We start from the raw sequence: 21,702 nt of genomic DNA on the forward strand, positions 1-21,702 counted from the left end.
AAAGTTTCTTCCTCAGCCAGGTCTTCCCTGCCCAGTCTTCCCTTGCCTTGCTTTATTTATTTATTTTTAAAATGAATCTTATTTCTTAATAATAAGATAAGTTTTATATTTACAGAAAAGTTGTAAAGTTTATACAATGAGCTCTCATATACTCCACACCCAGTTTCCCTATTATTAACATCTTACATTAGTATGATACATTTGTTACAATTAATGAATCAATATTGATATGCTAGTATTAACTAAAGTCCAAAAGCAAAATTGAATTTTTGACACCTTCTGTTTCACTTGAGCTGCCTTCTCCTACCATCTCTTAATTCTACCCCCTCAAAACAGGAAATCTTTATTCAGACTGCCTTTAGTTTTCACCGAATGCTCTTCTTCTGTCCCAGGGTCCCATCCAGGATGTCACGTTACACGTAATTGTCTTGTCTCCTTAGGGTCCTCTTGACTGTGCCAGTTTCTCACACTTTCCTTCTCTATGATGACCTTGGCGGTTTTGAGGAGTATTTTGTAGCATATCCCTCAGCTGGGGTTTGTCTGATGTTTTTCTCATGACTAGACTGGGATTATGGGTTTAGGGGAGGAAGATTACAGAGGTAAAGCATCACTCTCATGGCACCATACGAGGGTACGTAGTATCAGCATGACGTGTCACTGCTGATGTCAACCTTGGTCACCTGGATGAGGTAAGTGTTTGCCAGGTTTCGCCACTGTTAAGTTATTCATGTTATCCTTTCCCCCCACCTTTCCATACTGTATTCTTTGGAAGGAAGTCACTCTGTGGAGTCCACACTTAAGGAGAGGGAGTTATGCTCCACATCCTTCTGGGTGAAATATCTATAGATATTGTTAGGAATTCTTCTGTATGGAAGATTTGTCTCCCCCCCTTTATTTACTTATTTATTCATTTATTTATATCAGTATGGCCTCATGGGTATTTATTTTACACTCTGGGTTGTAATTTAATATTACTTTATTTTGTCCTTAAATTGTTGCTCAAGTTGGCCATCCAGCTCTTTCAGTTTGCTCCTGTGTCCCTTAGACATCCCCCGTCAATGTGTGTGTGTGTGTTTCTTTGAGCATTTCCTTACTTTTTGGTACTACAAGATGCTCCAAGTTTTTCCTGTAAATTTCTTGCCCCATTCCTAGACTTGACCGTTTCTCCAAGGAGCTTGTTTCACTTCATTTTTTTAAATAATACCTATCATTACCTGACATATTATATATTTGATTTTTGTATTTGCTTTTTGCTCCCTCTCTCTCAACTAAACGGCAAGCTCCACACTAGGAGGAATTCTGCTTTATTCAGTACTATACTCTTAGCTGTAGAATAGTACCAGGAGCATAGCACGTGCTCAGTCAATTCCACTGAATCAGCGTCTGGCCATGGAACCATGGCAGAACTTTAATTTAGCCTCCAGAAGTTGAAAGTGCACACTTCTGCATTTACATATTTGGCTGTTGGAAGTTTCAGCGATCATAGTTATCTTTTCTTAAAGTTTTCTCATCTCTACAATTCTGATGACTCCTTACTTGATCAAAATTAAATCTTAAACAGCAGTTCATTTATTGCTTCCTCAATTTTGTGTGCAAGAAAAGAACTGAGTAGAAGTTCTGTTTTTGGAAAATAAATGAGACTTGCAACAGATTTCCAGATAGCTAAATGCAGTTTCTCATTGCGTCCGTATTTTCTATTTTGTGTTACAATAGCATCATTCTCAGTTTAGCCACGTTGCTACTACTCGTTTTCCTTGTCTTTGAACTTCCCCTAAATGTTCATCCTTGAGTTCAGGAATATCCAAGACTTGCCATGTCTGGTAGGTCCACTGGTTCTGCAAAAGTGTACTCCTCCATGGCCATGTTGCGGGCATCAGCCACTGTCCAGGCAGTCTCTGCAAAATCCATAAGATTGTATTTGCATTCTTATTTGGAAATTTCTATATAAGAGTTTGGACTCAAACTCTGGTATTGCTACTGAACTCTATGGTTTGCCCTCTTTTTACTCCATCCCACCATGATGTCTTTGCTACTCCTAATGTCCTTCATAGAATATGGTTTTGCACTTTTTTCTAGGGATGTCTCATCACTCTTCAAATATTCGTAGAAAGACTCCTGTATATATAGTTGCATATCCTGCCTGTAACCTTCTTCCTGGCTTTTCTTAGACTTACTCTTCCTTTGACCAGAATTTCATCCTTTCTTATTGTTCGTTATAGATGAAAATGCTAAATCTTGATTTGTTTGGAGATTCTGGTGTTGTTTTGTTTTTGCTTTTAATGCATTTTCTTAGATATCTGTGATGGTTAAGTTCTTGTGTCAACTTGGCCAGGTTTTGGTGCTGAGTTGTTTGGTCAAGCAAGCACTAGCCTGTTACTGTGAGGACATTTCATGGACTTAAATCATCAGTAAGTTGATTGCATCTATGGCTGATTACACCTATAGTCAACTGAGGAAATTGCCTTCAACAATGAAAGAAGTCTCATCCAACCAGTTGAAGGCTTTAAAAGGAGGAGTGATTTCAGCAGTCAGAAGAGAGATTCCCATTTCTACCACAGCCAGCCAGCTTCTCTTGGGGATTTCATTGACAACCTTCCTAAGAGCTCCCCAGCTTGCAGCCTGCCCTATGAAATTTGGACTTGCGCATCTCCACAGTCGTGTGAGACAATTCTTATAGAATCTCATAAAATTTACAGATGCCTCCTGTTTGTTCTGTTTCCTTAGAGAACCCTGACTAATACAGTATTTTTTCTTTTTTTCACACTCTGAGATGGGCTTTGTAGGTTGATAGTGATGCAGGATAGGGAGAAAAGATGAGTAGGCAACATGTGTGTGAAATGCTGAGGCAGGGGTTGACATTTTAGATTCAATGGGCAGGGCAGGCCCCACTGAGAGAGAGACTTTGAGAAAAGAACTGAAGAAAGGGAACACGCCATGTGACTGTGAAAAGGGGCATGGCGGTCAGCAAGTGCAAGTGTCCTGAGGTGGGAGTGTGCCTTAGAAATAACAAAGCAACCAGGGAGGCTGGAGTCACGCAGGGGAGGAAATCAGCAGGAGATGAGATCAGGAGGTAATGGGAGGGGAGAATAGGTCATATAGATCTTAGTAAAGACTTCTTGTTATACTGAGTGTGTGTATATGTGTGTGTGTGTGTGTGTGTGTGTGTGTGTGTGACCACGTCGAAGGGGCTTGTAACTGGGATGCAGCTGAAAAGGTAGACTAGGGCTAAATTATGCCAGACTGAGGATCATGGGCTCTTTCTTTTTAGAGAAGAGCAAGGTTTTCAAGAGAAGAGAGAATGCATTTGTGCAATAGTGAGCCAGACAACAATTTCATCCTGAGCATGTTGTGAGCATTCTTTGAACCCTTGTTGATTACTTTGTTAACATTTTCTAAATTTTGCAGGTGGAGAAACAGATGCACAGAAAGGTCATACATAAATAACAAGACAAGCTGAGTGAGTTTATTCTTGGCTTCTAGCTCTGCAGCATCTATCAGCACCACTGTTTTTTTTTTTGGAGATTCAGCTCTGATGAAAATTAGTACTACATCTCCTAACCTGGAGCTAGTATCAGAATTATCCAGAACAGATATTTCAAAATGTGCATGCCTCAGTCTCCCTCTAAGAATTCCATGTCAGCAGCTTTGTGGAGGGGTGCAGGCATATGTCTTTTGAGAAAGCGCCCAGGTGATTCTGTTGAGTGTCCCAGGTCATGGAAACATTTGCAAACCTCTGAACCAATGGAAAAATTGGTAAGGCACACGTTAGTGGAGTGTGTGAAAATCTCGGCACATAGTTATTTATGAGCAATGGGAACCCCTAAATCAAGGAAATAGAAAGATGAGGGACACTTGGCTACATTTCAATATAGTTTCTTCTCAGGAGGGAACACCACTATTCAGAATGTTCCATTATTCAAAAAAACTGGGACTAAAAATTTCCTTTGTACTCTCTATGAACAATGAACTAGTTGGCCCTGGACTTAACTGGGTTCTTTTCTCTCAACACATTACGAATTAGTGCTGCAGTTCAGATAATAATTGCCTTTCTGGAATGTCTCCTTAAGGCTGAATGCATTTTTATGTTCTTAATTTTAAAATATTGGCATGTAAGGGCTTTACGAATTTTTCTCTTTATAAATTTCTCTTAGGGGAAAAACCTAAATAAGTTTTATTTTTTTAATTTTTGAAGTAGACTAGAGTAATCCCAGCATTGTGATAGATATCAGCATGTCTGGGAACTCATTATTCATTTACTGGATTTATGAGACCCTCAAGTTGAATAATCCTTGAAGCATCTTTACCCCCCACCCCGTGTGAATAATACATTTCATGGTTCAAGTTTATATATATCAAGAGTGGTTCAGTCTCTGTGGTACTGGTATATGGAGATTGTTTTCACTACTTGGAGTGAAGAGCCTACACTATTGGAAACATTTGGCAAATGAATTAGAAAACGTATTATTTTTCAATGGCCTTTCTTAAAGTCCAGGGAAGTTAAGGAGCCAGAGGTGTGATCACAGTGGTCAACTGGCTCAAATTTCTTGAAGCACTGTAGTCAAGAGGGGAATCCAAAATTCCAGCTCCTTATATAGGGAAGGATCTCGCTCTCCCACGAGTCTGAACCTCACAAGGAGCTGGCCTCAGCATGGCTGCTTACAGGGGTGGGCTGGAGGAGCAGATCCTCTTCTTGCTCTTCCCTTGGACGGCATCTGTCTTTCCCACCACTCTTCTAGGTGCCAGTCTTAGTTCTTCAATCATCCTTGCAGCCCCTTTCCCTTGACCCCACATCCTATCATCCAGTTCTATCAGTTCTTCCTCTTGGATCTGGATACTTCTTTCCATGCCCACAGACACTATCTTAGTCCATGCCTTCATTAATTCTCTCCAAATCTATTGCAACAGCTGCTTAATGGTTTTCTACACCTATAGCCTCAACTCCCTCCATACTTGAAAACTTTCTGCGGCTTCCTGTATCTACTGATTTAACCTCAAACTCCTTCAACTTCAAACTCCTCTGCCTAACATTTAGAGTTCTTCCCAATGTGATTCCAGATTATCTTTCTAATCTATCATTATTCTCCTGCTAGTGTTCATACATTTAGACAAACTGTATTCCTTGCTATTTTCTAAAGATAATTAAATTTCCCAACCCCATACCAGAAATGCCTTTTTTCTAACTCTATTACTTAAAATTATACACAGGGTTAAGAACATGTTTCCTATTTCCTCCCAATACAGGCAATTCTCTGCTCCCCAAATCTCCACACCACTTTACTTTTGCCTCCAGTGGAAATTCACCTATTTTGCTTTCCACTAATTATTTTAGTCTATACTTTCTCACCATTAGTCTCCATTATGAGGGACATAAAGCTTCCTGTTCCTTACACTTCCTAAAGTAGGCTTTGCAGAGAATAGGTGTTCAATAAATATTTATGGAGCTGGAGGGTGTTGGTAATTCAGTAGCTTCTTCTCTAGAAAGGAAGGAAGGATGAGAGGGAGGGGTGCCATCAGGAGTTTATATCTGGAGCAACCTCAAGAAGCCTAAAATGGGCCCAGATAAAAGTGGGGAATGTACCCTACACCCCAGATATCCAAGAGGCCACAGACCAATCTCAGAATTCCTAGGTAATATAGGCTATTTCCATGTACTCTTAGATAGACCTGGAAATCTTTGGAATTTCCCTCAAAACCAGTCTAGGGCTGCTGTGGATATCTCAGAACTGTTGTGGTCTCCATAGGATCTTGACTCAGGGGTCATTCCAGGTTTGGTAAAGTGACCCCAAGCTGACCATAGTGCCCTGGTCAGCCCTAGTTTCAACCAGCACTTTAGGCACGAGGAGAAGATAACTCAGGCCAAGGGTGACCACCCCCTTCGTCCTTGTCCAAACCATCACCTTTAAATAAAAAGTAGAAGTAGGCACTTGAGTGGGGCCTGGGGCAGGGGAGACTCACTGGCAGGTTCTTTTTAGAATGGCAGACAAACAGAAAGTCCTGATCTCTCTCTTAGCCAACTCTGCAGATAAACTCATTACCCTCCTGGCTACGTGGGACATGACTCCCAGGGATGAACCTGGCCCTAGCATCATGGGATTAAGAAAGCCTCCTTCACCAAAAAGGGGGAAATAAATGAAACAAAAATGAAGTTTAAGTGGCTAAGAGATTTCAAATAGAGTTGAGAGGTCATTCTAGAGGTTATTCTTATATAAATATTCCTTTTTAGTTTCTAGTGTATTAGAATAGCTAGAAGGAAATACCTGAATCCAGTAGACTTGATTCTTGATGATGATTTTATAACTATATAGCTTTTATCGTGGGACCGTGTGATTGTGAAGATCTTGTGACTGACACTCCCTTTATCTGGTGTATGGCCAGATGAGTAATAAAATAAAGACAAAAAATATTTAATTAATAGGGGGCATGGGGGTTATGGGATTTTTGCTTGTTCATTTTTATTATTATTTTTTTTTTATTTTGGAGTAATGAAAATGTTCTAAAATTGTGGCAATGAATGCACAACTACATGATGATACTCTGAGCCATCGATTGTGTTCTCTGGATGGATTATATGGGATGTGAATGTATCTCAATAAAATTGCATAAAAAAAAAGAAAGAAAGGCCTGAGGTTATTCTGGAGACACTGAAGTAATTTATATCCATTTTGCTTTATAGTAATCACCTTTCTCCTATCCAAAATTAGTCTCAGACAAAATTGCCTTCACTTATTTACTCCATAAATATTTACTGAGTGCTAGTTATGTGCCAGGCACTTCTCTGGGGCATTGGAATACACATTGAACATGACAAGCATCTCACTCCTCCAAGATGGTTTGTAGTGACTGTGATCCTGTCACCTGCTGCCCTGGACTAGGTGATTTCTTTTTTTATATAAGATATTCATACTTACTCATCTGTCCAACAACTTCATGAAGGAAGGACTGTGTAAGGAGGTCAAGGTTTAATGACTTAAGGAAAGCCTAGGAAAGAATTTGGTCATTAGTTCTTGACAGTGCAATACTCTACCATTTAAACGTCTGATTGAGAGAACTGCACACCCATGTGGCTGATTGCACAATGGCATTGGCCACTTCAAACCCACTGTGGGTCTTCTTTGTACACTTTATGTAGATCTGTCCCAAACCAGTAAATTTTTAAGGGATTCTACTTTCCCCCTCCCCCTCCTCTCCAAAAAAAAAAAAAAAAAGGAAGGTAAATTTGTTTTTCATAATTTTGCCTTTTCATGCTCATCTTCACATCTGGCCTCTGCCATAACTGGCAGCAGAAGTGCTGACCTGTCATGAGAAAGTCTTTACTGGGGGACGCCCAGCCTGGGCAGCAGCAGAGGCAGCAGCAGCAGGAAGTACAGGAAATCTCATGAGACAGCCTGTCCTTGAACACGTGCCAGCCTTCTTCTGCAGACTCATGAGGTTAAGAGAAGCAACCAAGTTACTGGGGGCGTTTCTGGAACAGAGCCGCAATTCTCAACTGTTTGAGGTTCACGCATAACTGACAAAACACCCACAGGGCACAACTGTTAAAGCTGCAGCCACAACCTGTGGCTATGATACTATATGTTGAGATACTTTTGATTCCAGCAGTTCCAAGCATCCAGGGAATGTAGTAGTTAATATTGGCAATGAGAGGCAATCAAGCAAGGCTCTCTTATCAAGTGCTATCATGTGCTGGCTCCTGTTAAAACGCTGCTACTGAGTCTATGTGAGGCCACATGAGTGGGGAGACATGATGGTCTGCTTTTGCGAGACAATGAGGTGGCTGACTCTGAGCAGAAAGGGGAATAGTTTGGGTCATAGAGCAGAGCTGACTTCTGTGACTGCTGTTTAGCATTTCTGGACAATTCAGCTAACTGATCACACATCAAGTGATGTAAGCAGCCAGATGAGGATGCTGGCTTCAAGTCACCAGACTTTTGAAACTTCATCACTTATTGTTAAGGAAAAGGAAGGAAGGAAGGAAGGAAGGAAGGAAGGAAGGAAAGAAGGAAGGATTGAAGGAACGAAATTTTCTTCTGCCATATCTCTGGCAAATGTTGTTTCCTGATACAGCAAGCTCCATTCTTAGAAATGGCTGGGCTGCAGTGCCCAGATTTGCTGAAAGCACTGCATTAAAGCCAGCACAGAAAGTCGAGACCCAGGCGTAAGGCTCTGATCCATCTGAATCCACCCGGGCGTATGTCCAACCACAGTGCCCTTTCCTTTATTTTCTGCTGCATCTGATCATCTGATTGCACATCTTGAGAGCTGAAACGTTTGGGATGGTTTGGCTCTGTCTTACATACACACCAAGAGTCCTAGGCCAGGGTGCTGTAATCCCCTACCTTACAGAAAACATCCACTGAGCCCAGAGGATGCCTTCTTCAAGCAAGACTGGCAGTTCAACCTAATTTGGAGGAAGAACAGAGGCAGGCCAGGCCAAAATATGTCCAGAGGCCAGAGATGGGCCCTGGACCAGCCATCACTCAACGGAGTCTAGGATTCCAAAACCTCCCTGTGCCACTTTTCCTGCCTGCAGAGGAAATCCTCCTTAAGCTGAGAACTTCAAGAGCAGATCTGGGTATTGTCAGAGGCTGGGTAAATTACAGCCCTGGGCTTGAGCGTGCAAGTCAGGAGACTAGGACTAGGGTTCCAACCTTGCCATGTTCAGTTGAGGATTATCATCTGACTCAATGCCTGTCTGTGCACATAGAGAATGTTGATAAGGTCTCCAACCTACCTAGTGGCTGTAGGGAAAGGGCTCTTAGACTTCTGGTATTTTGGATGTCAGGTTGTTCAATAGAATTATAAAATGCAGTTGATAAATATACTCAAAGAACTTAATTTATCTTTCTGAAGAAAGCTCAGATATGGTTATTTTTTTTTTAATCTTCATTTTATTGAGATATATTCACATACCACGCAGTCATACAAAACAAATCGTACTTTCGATTGTTCACAGTACCATTACATAGTTGTACATTCATCACCTAAATCAATCCCTGACACCTTCATTAGCACACACACAAAAATAACAAGAATAATAATTAGAGTGAAAAAGAGCAATTGAAGTAAAAAAGAACACTGGGTACCTTTGTCTGTTTGTTTCCTTCCCCTATTTTTCTACTCATCCATCCATAAACTAGACAAAGTGGAGTGTGGTCCTTATGGCTTTCCCAATCCCATTGTCACCCCTCATAAGCTACATTTTTATACAACTGTCTTCGAGATTCATGGGTTCTGGGTTGTAGTTTGATAGTTTCAGGTATCCACCACCAGCTACCCCAATTCTTTAGAACCTAAAAAGGGTTGTCTAAAGTGTGCATAAGAGTGCCCACCAGAGTGACCTCTTGGCTCCTTTTGGAATCTCTCTGCCACTGAAGCTTATTTCATTTCCTTTCACATCCCCCTTTTGGTCAAGAAGATGTTCTCCGTCCCACGATGCCAGGTCTACATTCCTCCCCGGGAGTCATATTCCACGTTGCCAGGGAGATTCACTCCCCTGGGTGTCTGATCCCACGTAGGGGGTAGGGCAGTGATTTCACCTTTCAAGTTGGCTTAGCTAGAGAGAGAGGGCCACATCAGATATGGTTATTTTTAAGTGGATTTCAGCCATTCCCCTACCCCCTACCATATATACAAAGTTGGCTTGGTGATATGAGCCCTCCTCACACTCTTCTTTTTTTTTTTTGAGAAGTGCTCAGCATTCTTTATTTGGTATTATGTATAAACCACATCAAAATTCTTTTTGTTAATTAAATGGCAACATTTCAGATACAGGGAATTTTAATTAGAGTTACACAGTTAAGACCAGAAAGATAAGTGGACATAGCTAGCTATTTTCAGCACCTACCTTTAAACAGGATGATGAATGCCAACTGAAATTAAGTAGTCTTGCTCTGTGAAGGAATTTCTTTATTATTTAAATATATTCATAAAATCAGTTATATAAATCTAAATATAAAACCAATCTCCTGTAGGTTGTGAGTTGACATTTACCATCTTTGTGAAAAGCTGAACATTACTGATTCAACCTAGCTCCAAGTCCAATTAAACCTTTAGAAGGAGGAAATAGTGATAGCATTTGCCAAACCAGAATTACTATCATTTGAAAAGCTTGATCATATTCATTTAACTATAGCTAATCTTATTTAACTCAGGACTGTCCAACAAAAATGATGCCATTCATGATCTGAATTCTGGTGTATGAGATCAATTTAAATATGGCACATGTAAAAAAGTCACAAGACACTTGTTTTGTAATAAATAACACAGTGGCCAACCATTACTCATTAGTAGCTTTTTTGAGATAAGCTAGCAAGTCTTCCCTTTCTGTCTTCTTCTTAATGCCAGCAAAGATCATTTTTGTTCCAGGGATGTACTTCTTGGGCTTCTCCAAGTACTCCATGGGTGTTTCATTGTCCCAAGTGATACCTTCATTCTTGCTGGCATCTGTATAAGATAATCCAATGGCTGGACCTGTCTTCTGCCCAAACAGACCACACAGATCTGGCCCAGTCTTGTGCTTGCTCCCTTTTTCCACAATGTGGCACTGGGCACACTTCTGAACAAAAATCTTGCCCTTCTCAACATCACCCATTTTGAATTCACTCTTTTGTCGTGCACGACATGTTGGTCCCCGCTCAGAAGCCAAACGTCCTGCTTTCTCACACTCTTTTTCAGTATGTAAGCAAAATCATTTCTTTAATAGATGTCCATGCAGATAATTCAAGGTGTCTTCAAAAGAATCCTTTTCCAGAATCCAGGAGTGGCCCATTTATTTAAAACTAGAGTGGGTGCTCAACTTCTGCGAGGGGTGAAGATAGGACAGTGTTTTTATCTCTGCTTCTCCCTGGCCAGATGCTAAATATCAGCTCTGCCTCCATCCCAGTCCCCAAAAGCAACAAAAAACACCCCCAAACACAAAGCAAAATTTCCCAGGTGGATTCCCTCCAGGCAGACCAGGCAGACATTGCAGAAAAATCGTCACCTATTAACCCAAGGCTATTGTTAAAACTTGCTTTTTCATTTCATTTAAAGTAATGTCCTCTTATAAATAAAATTTAATTTTATATATTAAATATATAAAATATGTTTCTAAACAACCTCAAAAGTAATAATATTTCTGTAATAATACTATTGGCATTGTGTAATACTTTCATCTGCTTTATCCTATCTGATCTTTCTTACAACCCCATGAAGTAGATTGGTGGGGCTTTACTGTCCTCATTTTATAGTGTGGAGGTGTGGTAGATAAGGAGGTGCATCTCTTAGACCCCTGAAGGAGGGACTTGCCACCCAGCTGCAGGGACAGCCTCTATCAATTCCTTTAGAGCCTTACCTAAGCCACGAACTTCCCGGGCAGCCCCTACCTGGTGGCTGAGTGAGGAGGGCTCTGAGGGCCCAGCATTACAGCCCACTACAGGATGACTACAGAGGGCAAGAGTCGCTGCAGAGCTCCCCACCAGGTTGGCTTTCTCAGGTCTGCCTTGCAGTTTGACTTCTTCCTTTGCCCCATCCTGTTTCTACTGCCCATCTTTTCACAGATGTTAATTCCTAAAAAATATATGCACCCTAAATTCTGTCTCAACATCTTTTTCCAGAGAGCCCAACCTATGGATATGGATACCAAAAAATTAGGTGGGAAGATGGAGTTGACAAAGAGGAGCCTGTCACTAGTAAGTAGTAGGTGGATTACAGATAGCCCCTGACACAAGGTGGTGATTCAATTCAATTCAAATGTTAACTGGTGTGAATTAGGAGGATGTATCAGGGGAGGGAATACACCAGCATGTGTGATATACATCCCTGTGTTTGAGATGTGTGGAGGAAAGGATGGTGGTATGGGTAACTACTACTACTAATCACCATTGAGGCTCAGCATGACATGAAAAAAAGTCAAGAACATTAACAGGGAATTGAAAGCCAGGTAGGAAAGCCAGAGAGCCTTTTTGGTTGCAGGCAAAGAAAGTTGTATTCTGTAGTGGAAGAATGGAAAAACCAAGGACTAAGCCCAGAACGGGTAGTTAGAAAAACCTCAGACCCTGGCACATTGCATAGGGTCATTTGGGTCAATATACCCAGGGATTTTGTCTCCGCAGATTCCCCTGAAACTTCTGAGCCTGTAGACATGGCCCAACACAAATAACAGGCAGCACCCCATTTTCCACTGGAAGACAATATAAGGCAGCACATATCCTTCTCAGGACTTACCTGGACCTCCTCTCCTGGCCTTACAGCCTGTATTTAGATTTGAGTCACATGATAATACAGCTGAGGAGGTGCTAAGCCCGTTGAGGATGGAAAGAGACCATAACTCAAAGGAACTCAAAGAACTGGACAGGGTATATGGGCAAAGCCACAGGACCATATAATTGGATTCTGAGGATGTTTGATCAAGAGGGCTGAAACAAGTAAATGGATAGGGAAGGGTTTATAAAATTTGGGTAGTCTCCTAAGATACAAAATTTAACACCTTGGCCAGGGACCCAGGAGATAAGATGAACTTGCTACTAGGATGGCTCCTAGAAGCAAAGAAAAAGTGATGACAAACACTGAGAGAAGTTGAATCCCACGATTTTAGTAGTAGATAGTAGAGGAATGGATTTAAATGCTTGTGGAAATGGGCATACTGCAGTGATATACTACTTGTGGTCAGAAGACCACCAAATGGTTATGTTCCATAGGAATGCCCACAGTCCATAAGAAATGTGCTAGTGAAAGTTAAATAGTAGCTGTTCCATGTGTGTCAGGGCTGAAGTTAGGAGAGGCTGTTACAGACCTTGGCTTGCTGAGAGTGGTAGGGATGCTAGGACCCTGAAGCAATAGAGGTCAGGAGGCAGCACTTAATTGCCAAAGGCAGGAGGTTGTGATTATTGTAAATACTGACAAAGTCAGAGTGACAGCCAAGGGAGAATGACCCACAGAGAGTAATGGAAATGGTTAATAGCACAAGGATCCCCTAGGAGAAAAATAGGTGGGAAGCTGATAAGGGTGCTACTCAGCTTGTACCAGCAGAAGAATTAAAGGATGGATAACTAGGAGATTAAGTATGTATGGGAGGGAGGGTGTCATCCCAATAAAAAGCCACAATTCCTTGCATAGTTCCCAGATATGAAAAAGTTTTCAGAACTGAAATACACTGATGGTTTGGCTAGGTCTCTAGAAGGAAGGACCCTCCAGCTTCATGACAAATGAACACAGTAATTATTTCTCTTGTCCTACCCCAAAAAGGATCTATGGCCATTTATTTGGGTAAATTGACACTGAGGAAAGGAAGATATCTAGACATTTTGAGAACTGTAGGAACAGGGCCTGAATTGATGTTGCTACCCAGAAACCTAAAGTGTAATCATGGCCCTCCTGGAAGGCAGGAGCCAGATAATAACTGGATTGCTAGCCAAGGTCCTGCTTACTTGAGTCTACCAGGTCCACAGACACACCTAGTTGCCATTTCCTTGATTCCATTGGGATTGGCATACTTGGTACAACTCCCACATTGGGTTCTTAGCTTAGGGATAAGAGTGATTATAGTGAGGAAGGCCAGGTGGGCACCTTCCATCTCCCAAGATAGTAAATGAAAAACAATATTACAACTCAAGGGGGATGGCAGAGATTAGTGTTATCTCTAAGTATTCAAAGGATTCAGGAATGGTGATTCCTATCATATCTCCATTTAATTCACCAGTCTTGCCACTGTAGAGACAAGATGGACCCTGGAGGATGCCTATAGATTATCACAAGCTCAAACAAGTAGTAGCCTGATTACAGTTGCTGTTCCAGATGAAGCATCTTTTCTAGAACAGGTTAATATGGCCTCAGATACAGTCATGGACTTGGTGAATGTCATTCTTTTCTATCCCAATTAAAAAAGAAAATCAAAGCAGTTTACATTTACATGGGATGGACAACAATATACATTTACAGTTTTGCCCAGGGGCTGTTATTTCTCCTGCTTTCTGTCTTAATGAAGTTCAAAGAAAGCGACATTCCACAGAATATCACATTGATCTATTACATTGATGATATTGCCAGATGAGCAAGAGATGAGCCTTGTAAGACATGTGCTCCAGAAACTGGGAAATAAATCCTATGTAGATTCAGAAGTCTATCACTTCTGTACAATTTTTGAAATTCTAATGAGTAGGAGTGTGTTGGGAAATCCCCTTCAAAATAGGATACAAATTATTGCATCATGCACCTTCTACTAAATAAAAGGAAGCACAATACCTAGTGTGCCTCTTTGAGTTCTAGAGACAGCATATACCACTCCTAGGAATGGATGACATGAAAGGCTGCCAGAGTTGAGAAAGGCTCAGAGCAGGCAAACTCTCTGCCGAGGGTCCAGGCTGCAATGAAAGCATCTCTGCCACTTTGACCATATGATCCAGCAGACCCTATGGTGCTGGGGGCATCAGTGGTGTGGAAAGATGCCACCTGGAATTTGTAGAAAGCCCCAAAAGGAGAATCACAATGAAGGTCCCTGAGATTCTGAATCAAGGCCATGCAATTTGCAGCAGATGAATTACATGGCTTTTGAAAAACAGTTCCAGGTATGGTATTAGACTCTGAGAGAAAAAGAATACTAACCACTTGACTCCAAGTAACCTTAAGTCCAGAATTGATCACCATGAGCCAGGTCCTATTATATTTGCCAAATCCTAAGGTCAGGTGGGTCCAGCAATAATTAATTCCAAAACAGAAGTAGTGCATCTGGGATTGAGCACAAGCAGGAATGGTGGGCATAAGCAGGCTGCTTAACAGAAGGCTGAGACCCATATGACATCTACCACTGTTGCATCAGCCCCTCTCCCTCCACTAACTCCTAAGGCTGCATGGATGATTCTTAACAACCAGCTGAAGGAGGAGAAAAATTCCCAAGCTTGCTTTTTGGATGGATTGGTATGTTATTTGTGTGCAAGGTGATGACAGCAGCACTGTAATCTCACTCAGGTGTGGCCTTGAAAAAGACAGGGGCAAGAGAAAATCTTCCCAATGATCAGAGCTTGCAGCAGTGCACATAGTCATCTGCATGCATGGAAAGAGAAGTGGTCCAAGGCTAGAATACATATAGACTCACATGCTAGAGCATAATTCTAACTGTGGTGATCCCTGATCCAGCCACACGAGTGAGAAGTTTAGCATTTTATTTTCTGAAGAATAAGCTCCATTCTCCTCAGGAAGCTTCCCTTTTCCCCGCGACTGATCTGGCTCCTCTGAGAGGCCCTGGTTATATTCAGAAGGCCCCCTAGCATGGGTCAGAAGGCCCACTCTCTCCTTCTAGGGAGTTGACTGTCCATGATGGCAAAGGGTACAGAGCCCACACAGAGAAGAACATGCCAAAACCAAATCGATCCTGACCCTCTATCCCCACCTCTGAGTTAGAGCCTCTCCTGGTACAGACTTCTGAGAAATAAGGCCATGTGTTCTTCTGTATCAGGATTAGCTGAGAATATTACAGATCCAGTGTAAACCTACCCAGGGACATGTACGTTTATAACAAACTGGTCAAACTTTGAGTGAAGAGAAGGTGGCCTGTAGCTTATTAATTGGTGATATAACTTAAATCTCTCAGATTGCAATTCAGTCCACAGTCAGATAAGGGAGAATGAAAACCTATGCTGAGATCTTCCAAGAAATGTATTTAACAAAGTGCCATTTCTTTATCATGGGAAGAAAGACTGTCCTAGAATAGCCTTGACTCCTTTCCTCTTCTGGATCTGCAGCTACTTCCAAATCACCAAAGCCAATGGGAAAACACAATTAAAAAAGGGCTGAAGATAATACCTTTGTTGCTATATGTTCTTATAAAATTAACCTAGTGCATAGACATTGAAAATTAATGACAGCAATCAAAGTAATGCTATTAAATATTTAATAATTAAATAATATTAAATAATATAATTCAATATTATTAAAAATAATACAGTAAAACTGCTATCTGTGGTTTTTAATCTTTGCTTTATATGAGCAACACTTGGGGAGCTTTTAAAAAACCCAAACCCCTGGGTTCTATTTCTTGCAGTTCAGATATACTTGTTCTGGGGACATGACTAGGCATCTATATTTTTAAACAACTCCTCAGGAGACTTAAGTCAGACCTTGACCTAATAACAGATGATTTCTTTCTCCACAGAAGAATATACATGTCTTTTGTGCCAAAGGAGCCACCAGAAAAATTGCTACAGAAATCAGGTAAACTAAAGCCCATTATTAATGATGATCCATGAGTCTCTGTATTCTACAAAGATTCTATGAACCTTTCAAAGCACACACTGTTAAATCAAATCCACATTTAGTGAAGTATTAATGCCAAGTTCTTCGATAATCATTAGACTATCAAATGTTAGATTATTGCTGTTTTACAGTGTCTTTGATTTGAGTTCTGTAAATGGGCAAGAAAACTTCCTATTGGGTGCACCAGTCAGGAAAAAAAAAGTCTACTGCTCTGTCGCTACTCCCAGGTGTCACCAGAGACCTACAGCAGTGGCGGCTCAGGGTAGGGGAACACTAGTACAGAAGCTAGGGGACTTGGGTCCTTGCCTTGTTCCTGACACCCATGAGTTAGTGAGTTATTTAACTGAGATCCTTTTTCATCTGTAAAATGGAGATTATAATGATTATTTCAATACCTTGAAAGGTAGTTGAGAGGTTGAAGTTTCAATGAGCTAAACACTTGTATATAGTCTTATTGTTATTTACTATTATTTTTATTATTACTTTATTTTAATTCTGTATATGATGTAACTCGGGGCAAGGGTGGTCTTTGTCTTGTTTTGCAAAAGGAGAATTTGGAAATTACTCTTCTGATTATAATCTCCATTACCAACACTCTGTTTTTATTTTGGTGAGCACCATTGTCTCAGTAGCAAAAGAGGAACAGAAGGGCCAAAAAGATGATCTCAGCAAGACGACCCTCAAAAATAAACTGATTTTAAAGAGTCTCTCTCTTTCAGTACCTTTCCAGACCCTGCTTCTACACTCATACTTTAAGAATGCCAACTTCAAGGCTCAAAGAAAAGCCAGGGATTTCAGTACCTGTGATGTCAACAGCAGAACTGTCTGTCCTCTGAGGGCTGTGGCAAGCGTGGAATGAGACAGCGAATGTGACACACTTTGTGAACTATGAGGCATAAGAAATGTGGATGATGATGAGGCTGGTGATGGGGAAGGAGCTGATGGTCTTAATGAGAGTGATGTGGACCAGTCTGTTAGTCCTGAAAAGATGGGTAAGGACATGACCTACAGGTCCCCACTAGAGTAGCAGATGTATCCAGGGAGCCGGGGCAGCCTCTGGAAAAAGGATGAGTCATGGGAAGTGAAACCTAGGACTGATGACTGATGTCTCATGGTTCTAGGAGTCCACCCTGAGCCCTCTCAAATCTGAGAAATGCCCACAATTTCCATGTAGTCTTGATTGAGGTTTCTTTCCCAGCATGTTACCTTCTAGCTTGTTCCCTCGAGGCTTTGTTATGCATATATCTTGTTCTTATAAGTCCCTCCTCCACATAAGAGTGTTGGGGGCCAACATTGGTTGAGTCCACCTCAGGAAAGTTTTGTGAATTGTTTGTCCTTACAGCCCACTGACTGCTTATTTTCTAACGGTGAAGTTTTCTTGAGACAGCTACGTAGTTGAGAGAAGCTGTGGGCTGAGACTGGACACCATGGTACGTGTTCTGATTCAACTCTGGGCAAGTTGCTTTATCTTATGTTTCTCACATAGTAAGTGGGAGTAACAATACTTACACCACCCTTCAGAAGCCATGGAGTGGAGGTCTGCAGGCTGAATTTAGCGTTCAGATGTATTTTGTCTTACAATTAAAACAAAACAAAACAAAACAAAAATTAATGCCCTAAAATGGATATGCATTCAGATGCAATCCTCACCACTTACTCCCTACTGGTTTCCTAAAGCATTGGAAGAAGTTTAATGAGGCAATCGGTAGAATGCCCAGGAATTCCTTCACGCCTTAAGCAAACATTTAACTGCCCACTTTAGCCCTGGAGAGATGAATTAGATGCCCTGTCAGCCTGGAGCTGTTTCCACTTTGGTGGGGAAGGCAGACTCAGTGAAGGACTATAAATAGATTCACAAAGGAGGAAGTTGTAATTCCATTTTTGTGGGAAGATAAAAAGGAACATATGGAGGAATGGGAGTAGGTGGCAAATTGAAAAAGTTAGATTGAAAAATTAAACAAAAAATATGTGAGAGCTGTATTAACCTTCCAAAGAGATTTACTCTCTTTTTGCAACTAGGAGGAGAAAACTACCATTTTCTCAATTTTAAATATGGAGAAACACAAGGAAATGATGTGAACTATATATAAGATTAAGACAAAAATCATCGGTGGCCCAATTCCTAGGCTAGTGAATGCTCTTTAGCAGTAAACAGTGGTCCTTAATTCTTTCACTGGCTACAGGATCCCTTGACTTTATCACCCCTCTACTTGCTCTACCATCTCTCTACTTCCTCATATTTTCATACCCCCTCCACAAAACCTCTTTATTATTATTTTTTTTCTTACAAATGTGGTTCAATGTTCTTCATTCTTTTTCTCCCAGCTCCTTCTCCCCTCTATGACATCCCGTTCAGGCTCAGAAGGTCGAGGCTGTAAGAACAGGGGAAAGTCCCCAGGACCTCAGCTCACAGGCGTCTGTGGACATCTGCTTCTCGTCCTAATCTGTAAGAATTCCAAGAAGCCACCATAACCTCAGCAGAAAGCTTGACTGACTCGGGGGATGATTCTTTTTTTTCCTACTTGTATCTCAGTGATTACTTCCCTCCCCAAAGGGCTGTCCTTGGGGGGAGGAAAAGGAATCATCTCTATCTTGAGTGACAGTTCCCAAATCTAAGAGGGTGTCTCAGATGTCATTCCTGCTTCTTGACAGAGGCTTTCAGTGTACTCTGGACAAGCTGCCCATCCTGTTTTCACACAACCCCTGAAAACTGGCTCCTGAGAGAAGCCAGCCAGCTGCCTGGCATTGCCTACTTCTGCTCCACTGGGCTGGAACCCCTTCCCCTACTCAAGGAGCAGTCCAGAGAGACTCCTAGGCCAGGGGTTGCAAACTAATGCCTGCAGGCCAAATCTGGCCCACTGCCAGTTATTGCGCAGCCCATGAGCTAAGAATGGTTTTTACATTTTTAAATGATTGAAAAGAATCAAAAGAAGTTAATATTTTCTGATGTGAAAATTATATGAAATGCAAATTTCACTGTCCATAAAGTTTTACATTTCATCAATGAAAATCATAAAGAAATTTGTTTACTTTCATTAGATAAATACTTGCATAATATTTTTGATTTTGCTTCTTAGCCTATAAAACCTAAAATATTTACTATTTGGCCCTTTACAGAAAAAACTGCATGAGCCCTGTCCTGGGTGGACTGATCTTTTCCCATCCATGAGAGGGAAGATTTGAACATCAGCAGAAGGTATTTGTGAAACTTACTGGAATTCTCTGAAAACGCCCCGTTCTCTTCATGTGCTCCTAAGTCCAAAATGTCTTTCTTTGGAAGATTGGATTAGGTTTTCCGGCTCTCTTAACCACTCCAGACCAGCACTGTTCTTTAGATCTTTACTCAATGATGGAAATGTTCTAGGTTCTGCACTGTCCAGTATGGTAGCCATGAGCCACATGTCGCTATTGGGCACTTGAAAAGTGCCTAGTGTGACTGAGGAACTGAATTTTCAATTTCAGTAATTTAAATCAATTTACACTTAAATAGCCACATGTGGCTAGTGGCTACTTTACTGGACAGTGTCACTCTAGAAACTCACCAAATGTCAGACTAATTCAGGAGACAAATAAGAGAAATTCTGGTGGTTGGCAACCTGGGTTCCTATAGGGCACCTTGACTTCCATACTGACTGGGTCTTTAGTTTTATTTACTTGTTTTGATTCAAATCAATTCAACAAACATTTATTAAGCATGTACTGTGGGTCAGGCATTTTGCCAGACATTAAGACATAAACAGTGATGTTGAGTTTCCCTACCTCAGGAGCTCAATCTCGGGGTAAGACAACACACAGATAACAAACAATCCAAGTAGCCCCCAAAGCAGTTATGGAGTTTCCTAAAGTCTCATATGTTTCTCCTCGGTGGCTGTACTGTCTCTTCAAAAAACGGCTGCCTTACCCCTTATTTCAACCTTTGCTTTCTCAATTCTGGAACCTGTTACATTGTCTCAGTACTACTTTCAAGCCTTATTCTGCCTTATTCTGACAGTTGAAACCTTCTTCTTTCAACAGTTGAAGACTTTTTCCTGCAGAGAACCATTCCATCTCCCTGTTACTGGTTGATACATCTCTGACCCAGACAACTATGGACAAGATAAAATCTCAGCTCTTCAGGATCAGGGTAGGAGGTCAGAGGCAAAAAACTCCATACGCCTGTCTGTATCCCAACCATGAGCTGTCTCCTTGGACAAGCACAGAGCAGCGAATGGCCATGGGCTTGCCCATTGGGTCGTCTCAGTCTTGTGGAATTCGATCCGTGACATAACTGTGCCAGGTCCTGCCACCAACAAAAACTCTCTTTAGAAGTACATGGGGATGTTCTGAGAACTCCTACAATTTGCTATGGGACCACAGATAATGTCTTATCTACCTTCATCACAACACTTGAACCTCGATTCTTTGATGATAGCTTTATCACAAGATTTTGCTTTTAATCTCTGGAAACTTTCCCAAACTGCTGAGTTTCATCTTGCTGTCTTCAACTTGCCCTGGCCCAGTAGTGATTGGTGTCTGGTGCTTCTATTAGGGCAGATTTTCTCATGAATTGAAGTCTTTTGAAGGTAGGGGAAGGGAAGAATTAGACATTCTTCATGTTGGATCTTTTGGTGGGGAGATTGGGCAGGAATCCAAGCATGCAAATCTGCAGTCAGGCTCAAGAGAATGCTTTGTGTGTGAGCGGATTCCAGGGTGTCCAAGGGGCTACACTGGCTGGGTGGCTGAGCTTGGCCTGAAACCTAGTCAAGGTCACCCCCCCACACCCCACCCCCATCACTGCAGAATGAAATTTGGGCTCTAAAGAGCCTGTCTCCCACATTGTCAATAAGGCCTCTTGTGGCACACCTGCCCTGCCTTTGCAGAGAGGCTGGAGACAATAAGGCGAAGCAAGTTTTGACCTGCTATGTGAGGGTATATGAAGCCAGGATATAAGGAGTTGCCAGAAACAATTCAAAGACAAGCTTTCATCCAATTTTGTGGAGGCAAAATAAAAAGTGGAAGGCAAGGGGATAAAGGGTGGGGGGTGGGGCAAAGACTGAGAAGGAAAGAGAATGTAAAAGTCACCTGCTGTAAGGGGCAGGGAGGTGGGGATTTCTACATAAGCCTGAAATGGGCTCTGATGGCCATTCATTTATTCTACATCAAAACCCCACAGTCATACAGGGATACTCCGAAGGAGATTGCATTGTGAGTTTATTTTTAAATTAAAGGCATGTGTGCTTTTTAAAATTAAAATTTAAATTATACAGCAAAATAATATGTGCCTTGCTAAGTCAGAAGACACCTCTTGTGTACTCCAGAATAACTAAATTTAGTAGGTTTTATTAATGCTGTAATAAATGTAAATTACTGAGAATGAATGCTGTGAGGTTTGGAAGGTTCCGGAATATTGCATAACAAGAGACTACCTTGGTTCCAGCTTCCTAAGAGCTAATGGATAAATGAGTTGGGCTGTTTCATCTGGTACAGGCTAAATGG

The 21,702-nt window shown here is 41.4% G+C and overlaps 1 protein-coding gene and 1 long non-coding RNA gene across 2 annotated transcripts in view; one reads left to right on the forward strand and one right to left on the reverse strand.

The window, feature by feature from the left end:
- The window catches only part of LOC119516428, a 50,478-nt gene extending 29,690 nt beyond the window's left edge, over positions 1–20,788 (forward strand). Inside the window, exons 2-6 of the long non-coding RNA XR_005213299.1 lie at positions 11,595–11,669; positions 16,127–16,185; positions 16,947–17,219; positions 17,570–17,657; positions 20,242–20,788. This is a non-coding gene — a long non-coding RNA (uncharacterized LOC119516428). The remainder of the gene's footprint in view (positions 1–11,594; positions 11,670–16,126; positions 16,186–16,946; positions 17,220–17,569; positions 17,658–20,241) is intronic.
- On the reverse strand, positions 10,277–10,591 carry LOC119516418 (cytochrome c-like). The gene has a single exon (XM_037812773.1). It carries the CDS (start codon positions 10,589–10,591, stop codon positions 10,277–10,279), a length of 315 nt encoding a protein of 104 aa, XP_037668701.1.
- Positions 20,789–21,702: the final 914 nt, after the last annotated feature.

The sequence above is a fragment of the Choloepus didactylus genome, chromosome 2 (genome assembly GCF_015220235.1).
Source record: "Choloepus didactylus isolate mChoDid1 chromosome 2, mChoDid1.pri, whole genome shotgun sequence".
NCBI lineage: Eukaryota > Metazoa > Chordata > Mammalia > Pilosa > Megalonychidae > Choloepus > Choloepus didactylus.